The 12,471-nt window shown below is 46.9% G+C and overlaps 1 protein-coding gene across 5 annotated transcripts in view; it reads left to right on the top strand.

Annotated features, from left to right (window-relative positions):
* CRMP1 (collapsin response mediator protein 1) overlaps window positions 1–11,706 on the top strand; it is a 62,093-nt gene extending 50,387 nt beyond the window's left edge. For all 5 annotated transcript variants that reach the window (XM_081495335.1, XM_081495272.1, XM_081495398.1 and 2 more), the window contains 5 exons: window positions 2,110–2,251; window positions 3,095–3,265; window positions 6,984–7,163; window positions 8,228–8,393; window positions 10,640–11,706. In XM_081495335.1, the coding sequence (XP_081351461.1) occupies window positions 2,110–2,251; window positions 3,095–3,265; window positions 6,984–7,163; window positions 8,228–8,393; window positions 10,640–10,731 (751 nt within the window). In that variant the 3' untranslated portion in view covers window positions 10,732–11,706. The remainder of the gene's footprint in view (window positions 1–2,109; window positions 2,252–3,094; window positions 3,266–6,983; window positions 7,164–8,227; window positions 8,394–10,639) is intronic.
* The last annotated feature ends 765 nt before the right edge of the window (window positions 11,707–12,471 follow it).

The following is a 12,471-nucleotide window of genomic DNA, read 5'->3' as shown; positions in this document are numbered from 1 at the left end:
GGACAATACACCTTTGTTGAGGAAATGAGCGAATATCACATCTGAATATACTTTTGTATGTCTAGATGATTGCTCACATGCCTGGGGCCCTGAACTAGAGGCTGGTCTCTGCCCTCATTGAAAATCACAACATAACGCTCCACTTATTCCATTGATTTAGATGCCAGTTTGGGGCTCATCACATAGTCCCAGAGTATTTTCTCTCCAGCGCCTGAGGGACGAAAGAGCAAACCCAGTGAGCTTGTGTCACTTTGTTACAATCAACAAATCAACAAATAGCATTTTGTCCCTCAGGCGCAGCACAGGAACACCAGCCTTACAGAAGGATGACCCGTGTCAGCACTTTATGTTTTCCCATGTGACCTGGCAGGGATAGGAGGCCAGGGGCGTGACCTTCCTTCCAGCATGAACATCCCTGACTCCATGAGACTCATAGGCATGTGCTGGAGGCTATGTGTTTGACTCACTTACTTATTTATATATTCGTTCATTCATTGGCTGCAGTCAGTTTTTTTTCTTTTTTTAAACCTTGAGATAAAACTCACATAACATAAAATTGCTCGAGCACTTAAAGAGAAGAGGTTGGTGGAGGAAGGAGAGAGAAGCAAGGGAGTTAGCATCTTTGACACCTACCGAGTGCCAGGCGGGGTAGCTCACTGGCTTCTCAGAGTGACCCTGGATGGAAAGTTCTATTCTCTGCTCGTTTTATGCATGTGGAAAAGAGGAGCGACTTACCTGACCAGGAGGTGGCAGGTCTGGGATTTAAAAGCAGACCCGTTCGATTTGTAAAGTCAAAGGGTTGTTCAGAGGTCTAGTGAGATGCAGAGTGGAGGTAGAGTCACCCGGTTGGTCTTTGGTAGCTTCTGCTCTCAGCAGGTTTCTCCACGGATACTGCATCTTGGGGGCACTGTGGACCCTCTCTCCGGGGGGTGAAAACAGACCCACTAAGAGGGAAATGATGCCATTTGCAGCAACACTGATGGTCCGAGAGATTATCATACTAAGTGAAGTAAGACAGATAAAAGCGAACATCATATGATACCAAAAGCAGAAACAGATGTAGAATAGATGTTTTCACGATGTAAGAAACAAACTTATGGCTACCAAGGGGAAAGAGGGAGGGATAAATTGGGAGATTGGGATTGACATACAGACACTAGTATATATAAAATAGGTAATGATGAAGACCTACTGCATAGCTCAGGGAACTCTATTCAATACTCTGTAGTGACCTATATGGGAAAAGAACCTAAAAAAGGCTGGGTATATGTGTATGTGTAACTGACTTACTTTGCTATACAGCAGAAACTCAACGTTGTAAATCAGCTATACCCCAAAAAAATTTTAAAAAGGAAAACAGACCAGTGCCCCAGGACCTGTTTTAGGGCAGTAGGGAAAGGCTGACCTGGGGAGCCTTACCCAGAGTCCACACTCACACAGAACCTACTCCTGATGCCCAGGTCTCTTTCCAGTCTTCAACCAGACACCAAAGGCCAATGGACCTTGTGGTGTCACTCAGTAAAGCCCATTGTTGCTGTTCAGTCGCTCAGTCATGTCTGACTCTTTGGGACCCCATGGACTTCCCTGTCCTTCACTATCTCCCAGAGTTTGTGCAGACTCATGTCCATCAAGTCGGTGATGCCATCCAACCATCTCATCCTCTGTTGACCCCTTCTCCTCCTGCCTTCAATCTTTCATAGCATCAGGGTCTTTTCCAGTGAGTCAGCTGTTGGTATCAGGTGGCCAAAGTATTGGAGCTTCAGCTTCAGCATTAGTCCTTCCAATGAATATTCAGGGTTGATTTCCTTTAGGGTTGACTGGTTTGACTTCCTTGCAGTCCAGGAGACTCTCAAGTGTCTTCTCCAGCACCACAATTTGAAAGTACCATTCTTTGGCACTCAGCCTTCTTTATGGTCTCTCACATCTGTGCATTACTACCGGAAAAACCATAGCTTTGAATATATGGACCTTTGTCGGCAAAGTAAAGGCCATAACGTGCCCTGAATCTCACTAGGGTTTGAGTTTCACAGCCTTCTTGGGTGTTTAAGTCAAAGCCTGATCCTCAATGTGAACTCAGGTCTGAACCCCACCCTGTTTTGCCTTTGCCAGTGGAGACCTGCAGGTCACGGGCAGTGGCCACTGTCCCTACAGCACTGCGCAGAAGGCCGTGGGCAAGGACAACTTCACTCTGATCCCTGAGGGTGTCAACGGGATAGAGGAGCGTATGACCGTGGTCTGGGACAAGGCGGTGGTAAGGCGGCGGCGTCTCCCCCTGGAATGGTCTAGAAACACCCTCCTGGCCCTCCTGGCTCTTCGAAGCAGTGTGCTATGCCCTTCTGGTTCCTAAATTTCCTCTCTTGCTTCAAGGGAGAAGCAGAATGTACCAGGACGGCACATGGAAAACAGGTGGACCCTTAGGAAAGCTTGAGGAAACTTCCCTGGCAATCCAGTGGTTGGGACTCCGAGCTTCAAATGCAGGGGGCATGGATTCAACCCCTGGTCGAGGAACTAAGATCCCATATGCCTCGATATGTGGCCAAAAAAAATTTCTTTTTAAAAAAATTTTTTTTCATTAAAAAAGAAATCAATGTGAGCCCTGTAGCGTCTTCTGCACGTGCAGATGAGACAGCAGCTGTCCTTTAGTCTTGAAGGATGAAGATACTTTGTTTTGTTTTGAGCCACGTTTTAGTCCATGTAAACTTTGTAAGCGGTGTGTGTGTGTGTTTGAGGTTAGGGTTGAGAGCAGGGTACAGAGACTTACTGTTCCGTAAGGAATCCCTGGGTCACACCTCAATCACTCACTTGAAACAATATTTTGATTTTCGATTAAACTTGGGCCCAGTGAAACTGACCAGATGTCAGGATGGCCATTGTGAAAAGATTAACACAGCTCAGAGTGGTTAATTACATCTCCTCCGCTCTGATGAAGCCAGGCCCCCGGCACTCTTTCAAGGTGGCCTGGTTTCAGCGGGCAGAGGAGAAGAAAATTCCGGAGTCCTTGCAAGGACTCCCATCGGCTGCTTTAGATCTGTGCTGTCTGCCCCTTCTGATCCTACTGTGAGCTGCTCTTCTTATCAGCGGATCTCTGCTTCAGGCTACTGGCAAGATGGATGAGAACCAGTTTGTCGCTGTTACCAGCACCAATGCAGCCAAGATCTTTAACCTGTACCCCAGAAAAGGGCGGATTGCCGTGGGCTCGGACGCAGACGTGGTCATCTGGGACCCAGACAAGGTGAAGACCATAACAGCCAAGAGTCACAAGTCGGTAAGTCCTGGTTTATCAGTGATGCTCCTGCCTTGGGTGAACAGGTCTTGCTCTGCGGTCATTTTAGGAGCCTCTGGTTAAAAATGACTTATGAATTTTCTAACTAGAATGTGATCTGATTTCTGGTATGACTCTGTCATTCCGATTTCTTCTCTGGTTGGAGAGATTGGGAGAAGGATTTGAAGCAGGCTCAGATCTCTCTCTCTCTCTCTCCTCTCACCCCCTCATCTCTTTCTCCCTCGGTCTCCGGGGTTCCTGGCAGCATTCTCAGCTGACTCTGCTCTTAATTCTATGTGAGTGATATAACCTGAGCCTCATAGAATTCCCCAAGTGAGGAATGCCACTGTGGCATTTAACTGTCCTTCCACTAAGAAGACAACAGATCGTACTGGGCTGGGTGAGTGCGCAGTTTGCTAGTTTTGACTCGAGTTAGTGATTTGCTTCTTGCACCGCTTTTTGGCATTTACAATCCACATTTAGGCTTCAACAAGATTATAAATTACTTTCTAGCAGGATCACTTCAGGGTGACTCAGGAAACGTTAGATGAGCAAATGTTAAAACTGAAAACAGATCATCTGCCTGTGTCCTGGGAGGCAGTGGCCACGAAGAGTCTAAGGCGTAGTATTAGCATCTGTTTGTAGAAAATCAATCTGATTATTTCCCTGAAGCCCTGAATCCACACCTAAAAACGTCACAAACAATAAGGCTGATTCCAAATCAATATAAAGAATTGATACCTTTACTGTGAGATTATTAAAGAGCACTTGGAAAAACAGAATGGGAATCAAATTCCTGTTTTAATAATAGTCAAAACTGAAGAGTTCCATAAATGCAGTTTCTTCTCTGCTAAAAAAAGTTTCAATAGAATAAAAATATTAGTTCTTTCTCATTTAATCTGTAAAGCTGAAGTCATCTTCTCATAAAATGTAATGGAGTTGTTTTTTAACTGGAAAAACAGAGTTCCCGGATGGACAATGTGAGAATAGCCAAAACATTTCTGAAAAAATGAAAAAACCTGTGCTAATCAGCCCGCTTATTAAATCATATTATAAAGCTACAGTCTTCAAGATAGTTTGGTATTAGAAGAAGAGAAGAGAGAGCCACGCGATAGACTGACCACATACAAGAATTTCATTTCCAACAAAGGAGACAGTTGACATTAGACAAAGACAGTTATTCAATCAATTGTGTTTGAACACTTGGCTCATAGGGCTAGACCTCTGCTGTACTCTTGACTGCAAAACAAATGGAAATGGGTCAAAGACTGAAATAAAATGAAGTTATGAAAGGCATCGGGTGGGTGCCTGATGAAATGAAAACTTAAAAATGAAACCCATTTTTTAAAACGATCATTTTTGAAGGTGGGAAGACCTAAGCAAGACACAAAACTTAGAAACTATGAAGGAGAAGACTGGTCTGTTTGACCACTGACTACTTACAGATAAAACCAAGAGAAAAAAACCCTGTATATTGCAGCAGATAATAATACTTATTACTTTATATGACATCAAAAGGCCGAAGATGAACAGGGGAAGTATTGGTAATACAAACAAAGGGAGAAAATTTTTTAATGTATTTTGATTTTTATTTTAAATTATGAAAGTATGTTTACACATTTACAGGAGACTTGGAAAATACAGAACAAGGTTACATATAATTACACTATATATTACAGTTACTTTTTTCAAGTAGATAAAATAAGATTTTTAGTTGGAGTTTCAATATCAAACTCTCAAAAATAAATAGAGTGAATATACAGAGAAGTAGAAGGATAGCGTGGACCTGAAAAGCACTATAAACTATTTCAACATAATCAAGATTTATACAATTTTCACACAACAGTAGGATACAAATTCTATTCAAGCTCTCGTAGACAAGAAATTTTTTTAACATTGAACATGTCCTTAGAAACCATTCAGAAAAATACCAAGAGCCTAATAGAACAAGGAGCGAAAAACTCAGTGACACAAGAAGAAACACACAAAGGTTTCTATTCATTCAAAAACAGACCTGACCTTACGTATAATTAACCAAATAAACTCATCACAGTAAAATGCTGTTTTCACCTGCACCAGTGACTGAGATGCAGCGGTTTAAGAGGACAGAGATGAGGTCTGACAAGGAGGCCAACCGACTCACGGGCTTTCGCTGGGAATGGAAAACAGCGCTGCCTTTTCGGAGGGCAAATCTAAGTTAAAATCCATTCACGCTTTGGCCCAAACACCATGTCTAGGAAGATGTCCACATATGCCTGTGTGGATACCCATGTGTGTTTATCATGCTTTTTAGCAAAAGCAGGGCAGTGACCCTAATGTTTGCCCTCGGAACTGAATAAGTAAATGATATTATGTCCCTGGTGTGCTGCAGTCCCTGGGGTCGCAAAGAGTCGGACACGACTGAGCCACTGAATTGAACTGATTATGTCCTTGGGCTGGAATTCAGTTCAGCATTTTAAGGAATGTCAAGACATTTTTAACCCACGAGATGTGCTGACAGGAACATTCTCGGAGGTAAGAAGGAAAGCAAATAGTGAAAACTGTGTACAGATCGCCTGGAACACGAGATCGTTATTCACACACAGAAAATGCCTGGGGGCCCAGGATGGAAGTGTCGACAGTTGTATAGATAATAGTCGTTTGTACGGTTTGAATTTTTACTTTGTTCATATAGCACCTTTAAGTAATGCAGCAATCTTATTAGCTTCTAAAACTCGGTGTACAGGTTGTGGAAATTTCCTGGTGGTCCAGTGGTTAGGACTCTGCGCCTTCACTGCCGAGGCTGTAGGTTTGATCCCTGGTTGTGGAACCACGATCCCACAAGCTACACTGTGTGGCCAAAAATTAAAAACTAACAGTAAAAAAAGTAAAACCAAAAAAGCCAAAACTCTACGTGGTTGTGAAATACAGAATGTGACATTGTGGGCAATTTAACCTGAGCCTCAGAAGAATTCCCCAGTGGAGGAATGCCACTCTGAGGCAGGGTTCTCAGTCTGAGGGTAAAGACAGACCTGCTTTTTAAAATCATGTATCTTTTGTACAGTTGGAATTTTTACTGTCTACGTGACCTACTTTTTGAATGATCAGAGAGTGTGGCTGGTGTTGGTTATAGTCACTTGAGGAATTATGAAAGGAATGCGTTATGTTTTAAGGAAATGATTTGTCTTTCAAATTATTTTTAAAAAAGAATAAATAAAAACGACCATACCCAGTGCTGGAGGGGATTTCATAGACATGAAATCATTAAATAGTCCCCTGTTGCCAATGTTGGTGGCAATTCATCTGATGCCTTCAGAAAATTATTTGGCAGTCTGCAATGAATGCCTTTCAAAAGCTCATATCCCTGTGACCCAGTAATTTAATTTTAGGAAACCATCCTAAAGAATGTTTTTAAAAATGAGACCTCAAAATGTCCATGTTAGGCAGAGTGGCTGCATTTCCTAACTCCAGGGACCCCATTCACATTCAGGATCCCCAGAGGATATTAGTTAGATTGTATGAAACCACCAGCAACATGAAAGTTCAACAGTGAGGGGCTGATTATACAAATGAAAGAGCATACAAAGGAATATTGCATGGCCCTAAGGTGTTTTCCAGAAAGAATAAACACTGGAAAATGCCTGTGATAGCCTGTGTAGCACAATCACCATCAGGATGAATGGTGCTCATGCAGAGAAAAGCCTGGGGAGCTGATTTAAAGCCCGTGGTTCTTGCCCCGCAGGCCGTGGAGTACAACATCTTTGAAGGCATGGAGTGCCACGGCTCCCCACTGGTGGTCATCAGCCAGGGCAAGATTGTCTTCGAGGATGGCAATATCAACGTCAACAAGGGCATGGGCCGCTTCATCCCCAGGAAGCCCTTCCCTGAGTACCTCTACCAGCGTATAAGGATCCGGAACAAGGTGACAGCCCAGGGTCTCTGCCCGAGCCTCTCCTCCCTCCTGTGTAGGAGGAGGGAGCCAAGGACTGGGGTCGTGGCCCCATCACCTGTGCATGGGAGGAGGGAAGTGGGTGTGAGGCTGGGGCGCTGTCACTGACTCACAGGGGGTACCTGCTTGTGTCCCTGGCCACACGCTGTCTCCCAGGACCTAGGACAGATGCCCACAGACCCCTGGCTGGCTCTGAGCCCACTGGTGGGCTTCCAGCCTCCCACCTGAGCCCCTGCAAGTTTTAGCTTCTCTGCTCAGGGCTCTGTCCCCCGGGGCAACCCTCAACCCATGCAGAGGGCTGGGTGCCTAGCCCCATTCACTTCTGGGTCCCAGCAGAGATTTGCGCCCGCAGTTGTTCTGAGCCAGCTTCCCTTAGAAGTGACCCTTTCATCCTCTCGCCTCCTGTCTGCGATCACCTTCCAAACAAACTACCCAGCATCCCCTAATCCGCAGTGGAGATAGGCCCTTGGATGCCACCAGTCCTTGGTTCGGGGGTCCTTGTGGCGGGTGTCAGGGGAAGTGTTTTCCTCTTGGAAATGGCTTTGGAGTTCTCCTGCAGGAAGCTCTATGTGTGTGTACACATGTGAGTGTGTGCATGCCTGTCTTCATATGAATGTGTGTTAGATTGTACGTGTGCGTGTGTGATGTGTGCATTATATGTGTTTGTTAGTCTATGTATGCAGGCATGCATGTACATGTGTAAATTATGCGTATGCGTGTGGTGTGTGTATTATGAATGTTTGTTAGTGTGTATTCAGGCTTGTCTGTGCGTGTACACATATGTGTGTGAATTATGTGTATGTGGAGTAGGGGTGTGTGGTATGTGCATGCATATGCATGTGTGTACATATGTAATATGTGCGTGTGTGCATTTAGGTATGCTGGGGCGTGTGTATGTGTGCCTATGTGTGGCGTGTGCACAAGCATATGTGTGCATACTTGTGCATATCCCCAGGGAGACCACAGGTCACTCTCCTGCATGTGGGAATGCATATGTGCATCTTGTCAATCAGTTGCTCTTCTCACCCCCTTCTCAGGTTTCTGGGTTGCAAGGGGTTCCCAGGGGCATGTATGACGGGCCTGTGTACGAGGTGCCAGCCACACCCAAATATGCAACTCCCGCTCCTTCTGTCAAATCCTCGCCTTCCAAACACCAGCCTCCACCCATCAGAAACCTCCACCAGTCCAACTTCAGTTTATCAGGTGAGAAACTACAGCAGCCAAGGCTCCCCACCCTGCAGTGAGTGGCTCCCAGTGCCATGAACTCCTGAGAAATGGACCCACAGCCTCAGACACTTGAGGAACCAAAGATGGGAGTGGGGGAATCCCCTCCTCCCTTCCTCCTGGGGTTGTGCAGAAAGCAGAGGGGGTCCACGGGGGCAGCATAGAGATACATGCCTCTGGTTTATGAACAATCTGCATAAATCGTCCATGTGCTCGTCCTTAACGCAGTTGGGTCCAGTTTACATTCTTACCCATGAAGCTGAGCGTGGAGGATAAGTCGCAGTAGCTGCCTTTGCTTGGTGTATGTTCTGGGTCGGATCTTTAGCCAGTCCCATCCATAGTGGTTTAGCACATGCCGTAGTAACTCATGACTGTTTCAGCCTCACAATAGCCCTGTGTGTAGAGTCATATTATTCCTACTTCTTTAAGGAGGAAATTAAGGCCCCAAGACATTCAGTGTCAAAATGCCAGGGCTTGATGCTCAGCGAATGTGTGTGGACAAAATCAGAAGGTCCCGTGGTCCCTCAGCCTTTCTGAAGGCTTTTGGGATGCATGTCTGCAATTTCATCAGCTCACCACACGAGGGCAGGTGTGCATGTGTTGGGACCTTGAAATTTCGATTGCAGCATTAGCATGGGTTACTTGCTGTGCTAGGTACTAGGAAGATGGGGATGAATAAGACATGGCTGGACAGCTTCAGTCCAGTCCAGAGGTCAGTAGACTTTTTCTTAAAAGGCCAGATAGTAAATATTTTAAGTTTTGTGAGCGTAGAGGCAAAATCTAAGACCATTAAAAAATGCAAAAACTATTCTTCGTTCATGGGCTGTACAAAAACAGACCTGAGTTTTGTCAGTGGCCTGATTTCTGGTCCAGCAGGAGTGAAGGACATTTAAATAGAAAGGCAGTGTAGTTGGCAAAAGGGAGAATGGAGGGACAGAGAGAAGATACCAGTTTAAATACCAGTTTAAATTGTGGGGGTGACAACCTACCACAATAATTCAGAGATCATGCAATGGGGGACATGAATTAGGGGGTCCCTCAATCCAGACCTTCTTGCTTTCCCTAAGCCCATTTGTTCTGGAAGGAAACTCTTCTGACTGGACCCTCCCCACAATACTCCTCCTCCCCAGCATTATCCAGCTTTCAGTATTTATTTAATACAGATTCATTGAGTGCCACCACTGAGCTTAGTGCTGGAATTTTAAATCTTTAACTGCAAGAGAATGCATGAGATTAGAACGGATGGTTAGCTTTGCATATTTAAAACAAAAAAGGCTGTCCCTATCTCCATGCAGATCTGCCTGTTGAAAACACGATGGGTAAATCCATCTCTGAGTGTTCACACACAGGCACACACATGTGCCCCCACACATAACACATAAAACACCTTGGGAACGTTGGACTTTGGGGACGGACCACTTGGGGCTAGAATTCTGGCTTTTCCGTCCTCCAGTGGTGCTCCTATCTATGATGGGTGACCTGAGCCTCAAATTCCTCATCTGTAAATTGGGGATAAAACAACATCCCCTTCACAGGACTGCTCTGTGTCCTGAACTCAACAACATATGCTAAAGCGTCAAGTCTGTGCCTGTACACAGTAGGCACTCAATAAATGTTTGTCCCCCTGTTTCAGGCTTCCCTGATAGCTCATTTGGTCAAGAATCTGCCTGCAAGGCAGGAGACCCCGGTTTGATTCCTGGGTTGGGAAGATCCTCTGGAGAAGGGATAGTCGACCCACTCCAGTCTTCTCGGGCTTCCCTTGTGGCTCAGCTGGTAAAGAATCTGCCTGCAATGCAGGAGACCTGGGTTCAGTCCCTGGGTCGGGAAGATCCCCTGGAGAAGGGAAAGGTTACCCACTCCAGTATTCTGGCCTGCAGAATTCCATGGACTGCATAGTCCACGGGGTCGCAAAGAGTCAGACACGGTGGAGCGACTTTCATTTTCCCCTGTTGCAAGATAAGAAAAGAGAACAGGGTGGCCAGTGCTGCAGGAGGATGGCCCCGGGGCCTCGGGAGGCATAGAAGAGAGAGCAGTGGACCTTGTGGAGGTCAGGAAGCCTTCCCAGTGGTCAGCCTGGACTGCAGCTTGGGGAGGATGGAGGGCTGGTCAAGACAAGGGCTCCATGTCCCAAGGGCTTGACGTGGGGACATGACAGGAGAGGGCAGGAGCAGCCGGTGGAGCTGGTGTCCACAGATCTCCGAGTGACTGGCCGTGTCTCTTCCCAGGAGCCCAGATAGATGACAACAACCCCCGGCGCACCGGCCACCGCATCGTGGCGCCCCCTGGTGGCCGCTCCAACATCACCAGCCTCGGGTGAAGGCGCTGCATGGATGAGCCAGAGTGAAGGATTCTGGGAAGGACGTCCATCCCTTAGCCTGTCAGTGTTTGGAAGCCCACAGTTGTGTTTGGTACTGATGGAGGGGGGAGGGAGATGGAATGATGTTCTTTCCCTTTTTTGGTTTAGGAAGAAGTGGTACTAGTGTGGTGTGTTTGCTTGGAAATCCCCTGCCCACAGTCGTGTGTTCATCTGAGTCCACCTCAGAACATGGTGTCTCCACAGGCCCCTCCTTAGTGAACACAGGTTCTAACCTTGTCTTGTACTGTTCCCTCCCACTCCTGACTCCACGGGCTCCATGGTTCTCCGAGTGGTTCCCTTGCACCCCCTCTAGCTGTTCTAGGATAGTTGATGCATGTTACTAAGTTATGTATGCGAGTCCGTGCGTGCGTCTGATGGAAGACGGCCCGAAGACCCACGTAGACACGAAGCCCAGACCTCAAGCCCTCGCAGGGGGGCAATTCCAGATCTCTCACAAGGAAAGCGTGTCCTCATCGTCCCACCCCACGTCTACACAGGAAGGAAGCCTGCCCCACCACACCCCCAGTGAGATCCTGGGTGGATTCTCCCAGGCAAGAGAGCGCCCCCCTCAACTGCTTACGAGAAGCATCACCCGCGTCCTGTGTCAGGAACCCTGGTCTCCATGGCGCCGGTAGCTCGCCATGTCTTTCTGGTCCGTGTGTGTCCTTCCAGCCAGCTCCAGACTGCAGGCTGAGCCAGGTTCACCCTCAGAAAGGGGTCTCCCGCTCGCATTCAGGGCTGAGGATGGTGGGGCCACGGCTGCTCCCGATGCCCGTGTCCTGGTCCCTCCAAGGCGGATGATGGAGTGGTCAGATTTTTAAAGTTTTGTACATAGTTTTCCTTTGTAATCACCCCCATTTTTACTTAACAACTGACTTATTGTGACTCTTATTTCCGAATTCAAAGCTTGTGAAAAAATAAAAAATCAATGGCCCATTCCCGGACTGGGGTGTTGGCATTTAAGTGGCGGCTGCTTGGGTGCACATGCTTGGAGCTTCCCCTCACAGTAACCAGACAGTGGTGCTTGCTTTAACAAGGACTCGTGCTTGTTAGGTGGTGCGGGAAACAGGAGGGAACAGAGGGAGCCGGCCATGATTTGGGGAGTGTTAGATCCTGAGACCAAGGACGGGAAGAGGAGGAGGACGGCTGGCAAAGGGCCGACTTGTCTGGTGCAGACACTCGCTGTAGCCAGTTTCAAGCTAAACCAACGTGAAGCCCGTGAGTCTGCAGTCCATACACTGTGGGTTTGCTCCAGCGTCTGGTGCTATGGTACCCATCCCAGCACAAATGGTCACTCCTGTGCCAACTCCCCTGCATCGTGACACGGAGCTCAGGCCAGGGGACCCAGCACAAACGTGTCCCATAGCACCTGGCACCAGGACACCAGAGCCAACCTACAGTGTATGAATTGTGGTATGTACAGTAAGGGCCAGTACATTCAGAATCATTGGCTTCAAGTTCTCCTCCAGTGACTTCGACTCATGAAGCAAGAGAGCAAGAAGAGGATTCCTGAACAAAAAGGCTTCTACTAAATTGAAATTACCCTCCTCACTCCTTCCATACCTTTTTACTTCCACCAAGTATCTAAGGAGTGCCTGTTTTGTACTAGACATCGCGCTAGTGAGGCGAATGCAATGGGTGTATATTCGAGGGGGAAGGTCAGATATTATTACCCAAACTACACACCATGCCAACTGCTGT

This window comes from Giraffa tippelskirchi, chromosome 1, assembly GCF_054371585.1.
Source record: "Giraffa tippelskirchi isolate mGirTip1 chromosome 1, T2T-mGirTip1v1.2.pri, whole genome shotgun sequence".
In the NCBI taxonomy this organism is placed as follows: domain Eukaryota; kingdom Metazoa; phylum Chordata; class Mammalia; order Artiodactyla; family Giraffidae; genus Giraffa; species Giraffa tippelskirchi.
This window is presented reverse-complemented; position numbering and strand designations above follow the sequence as displayed.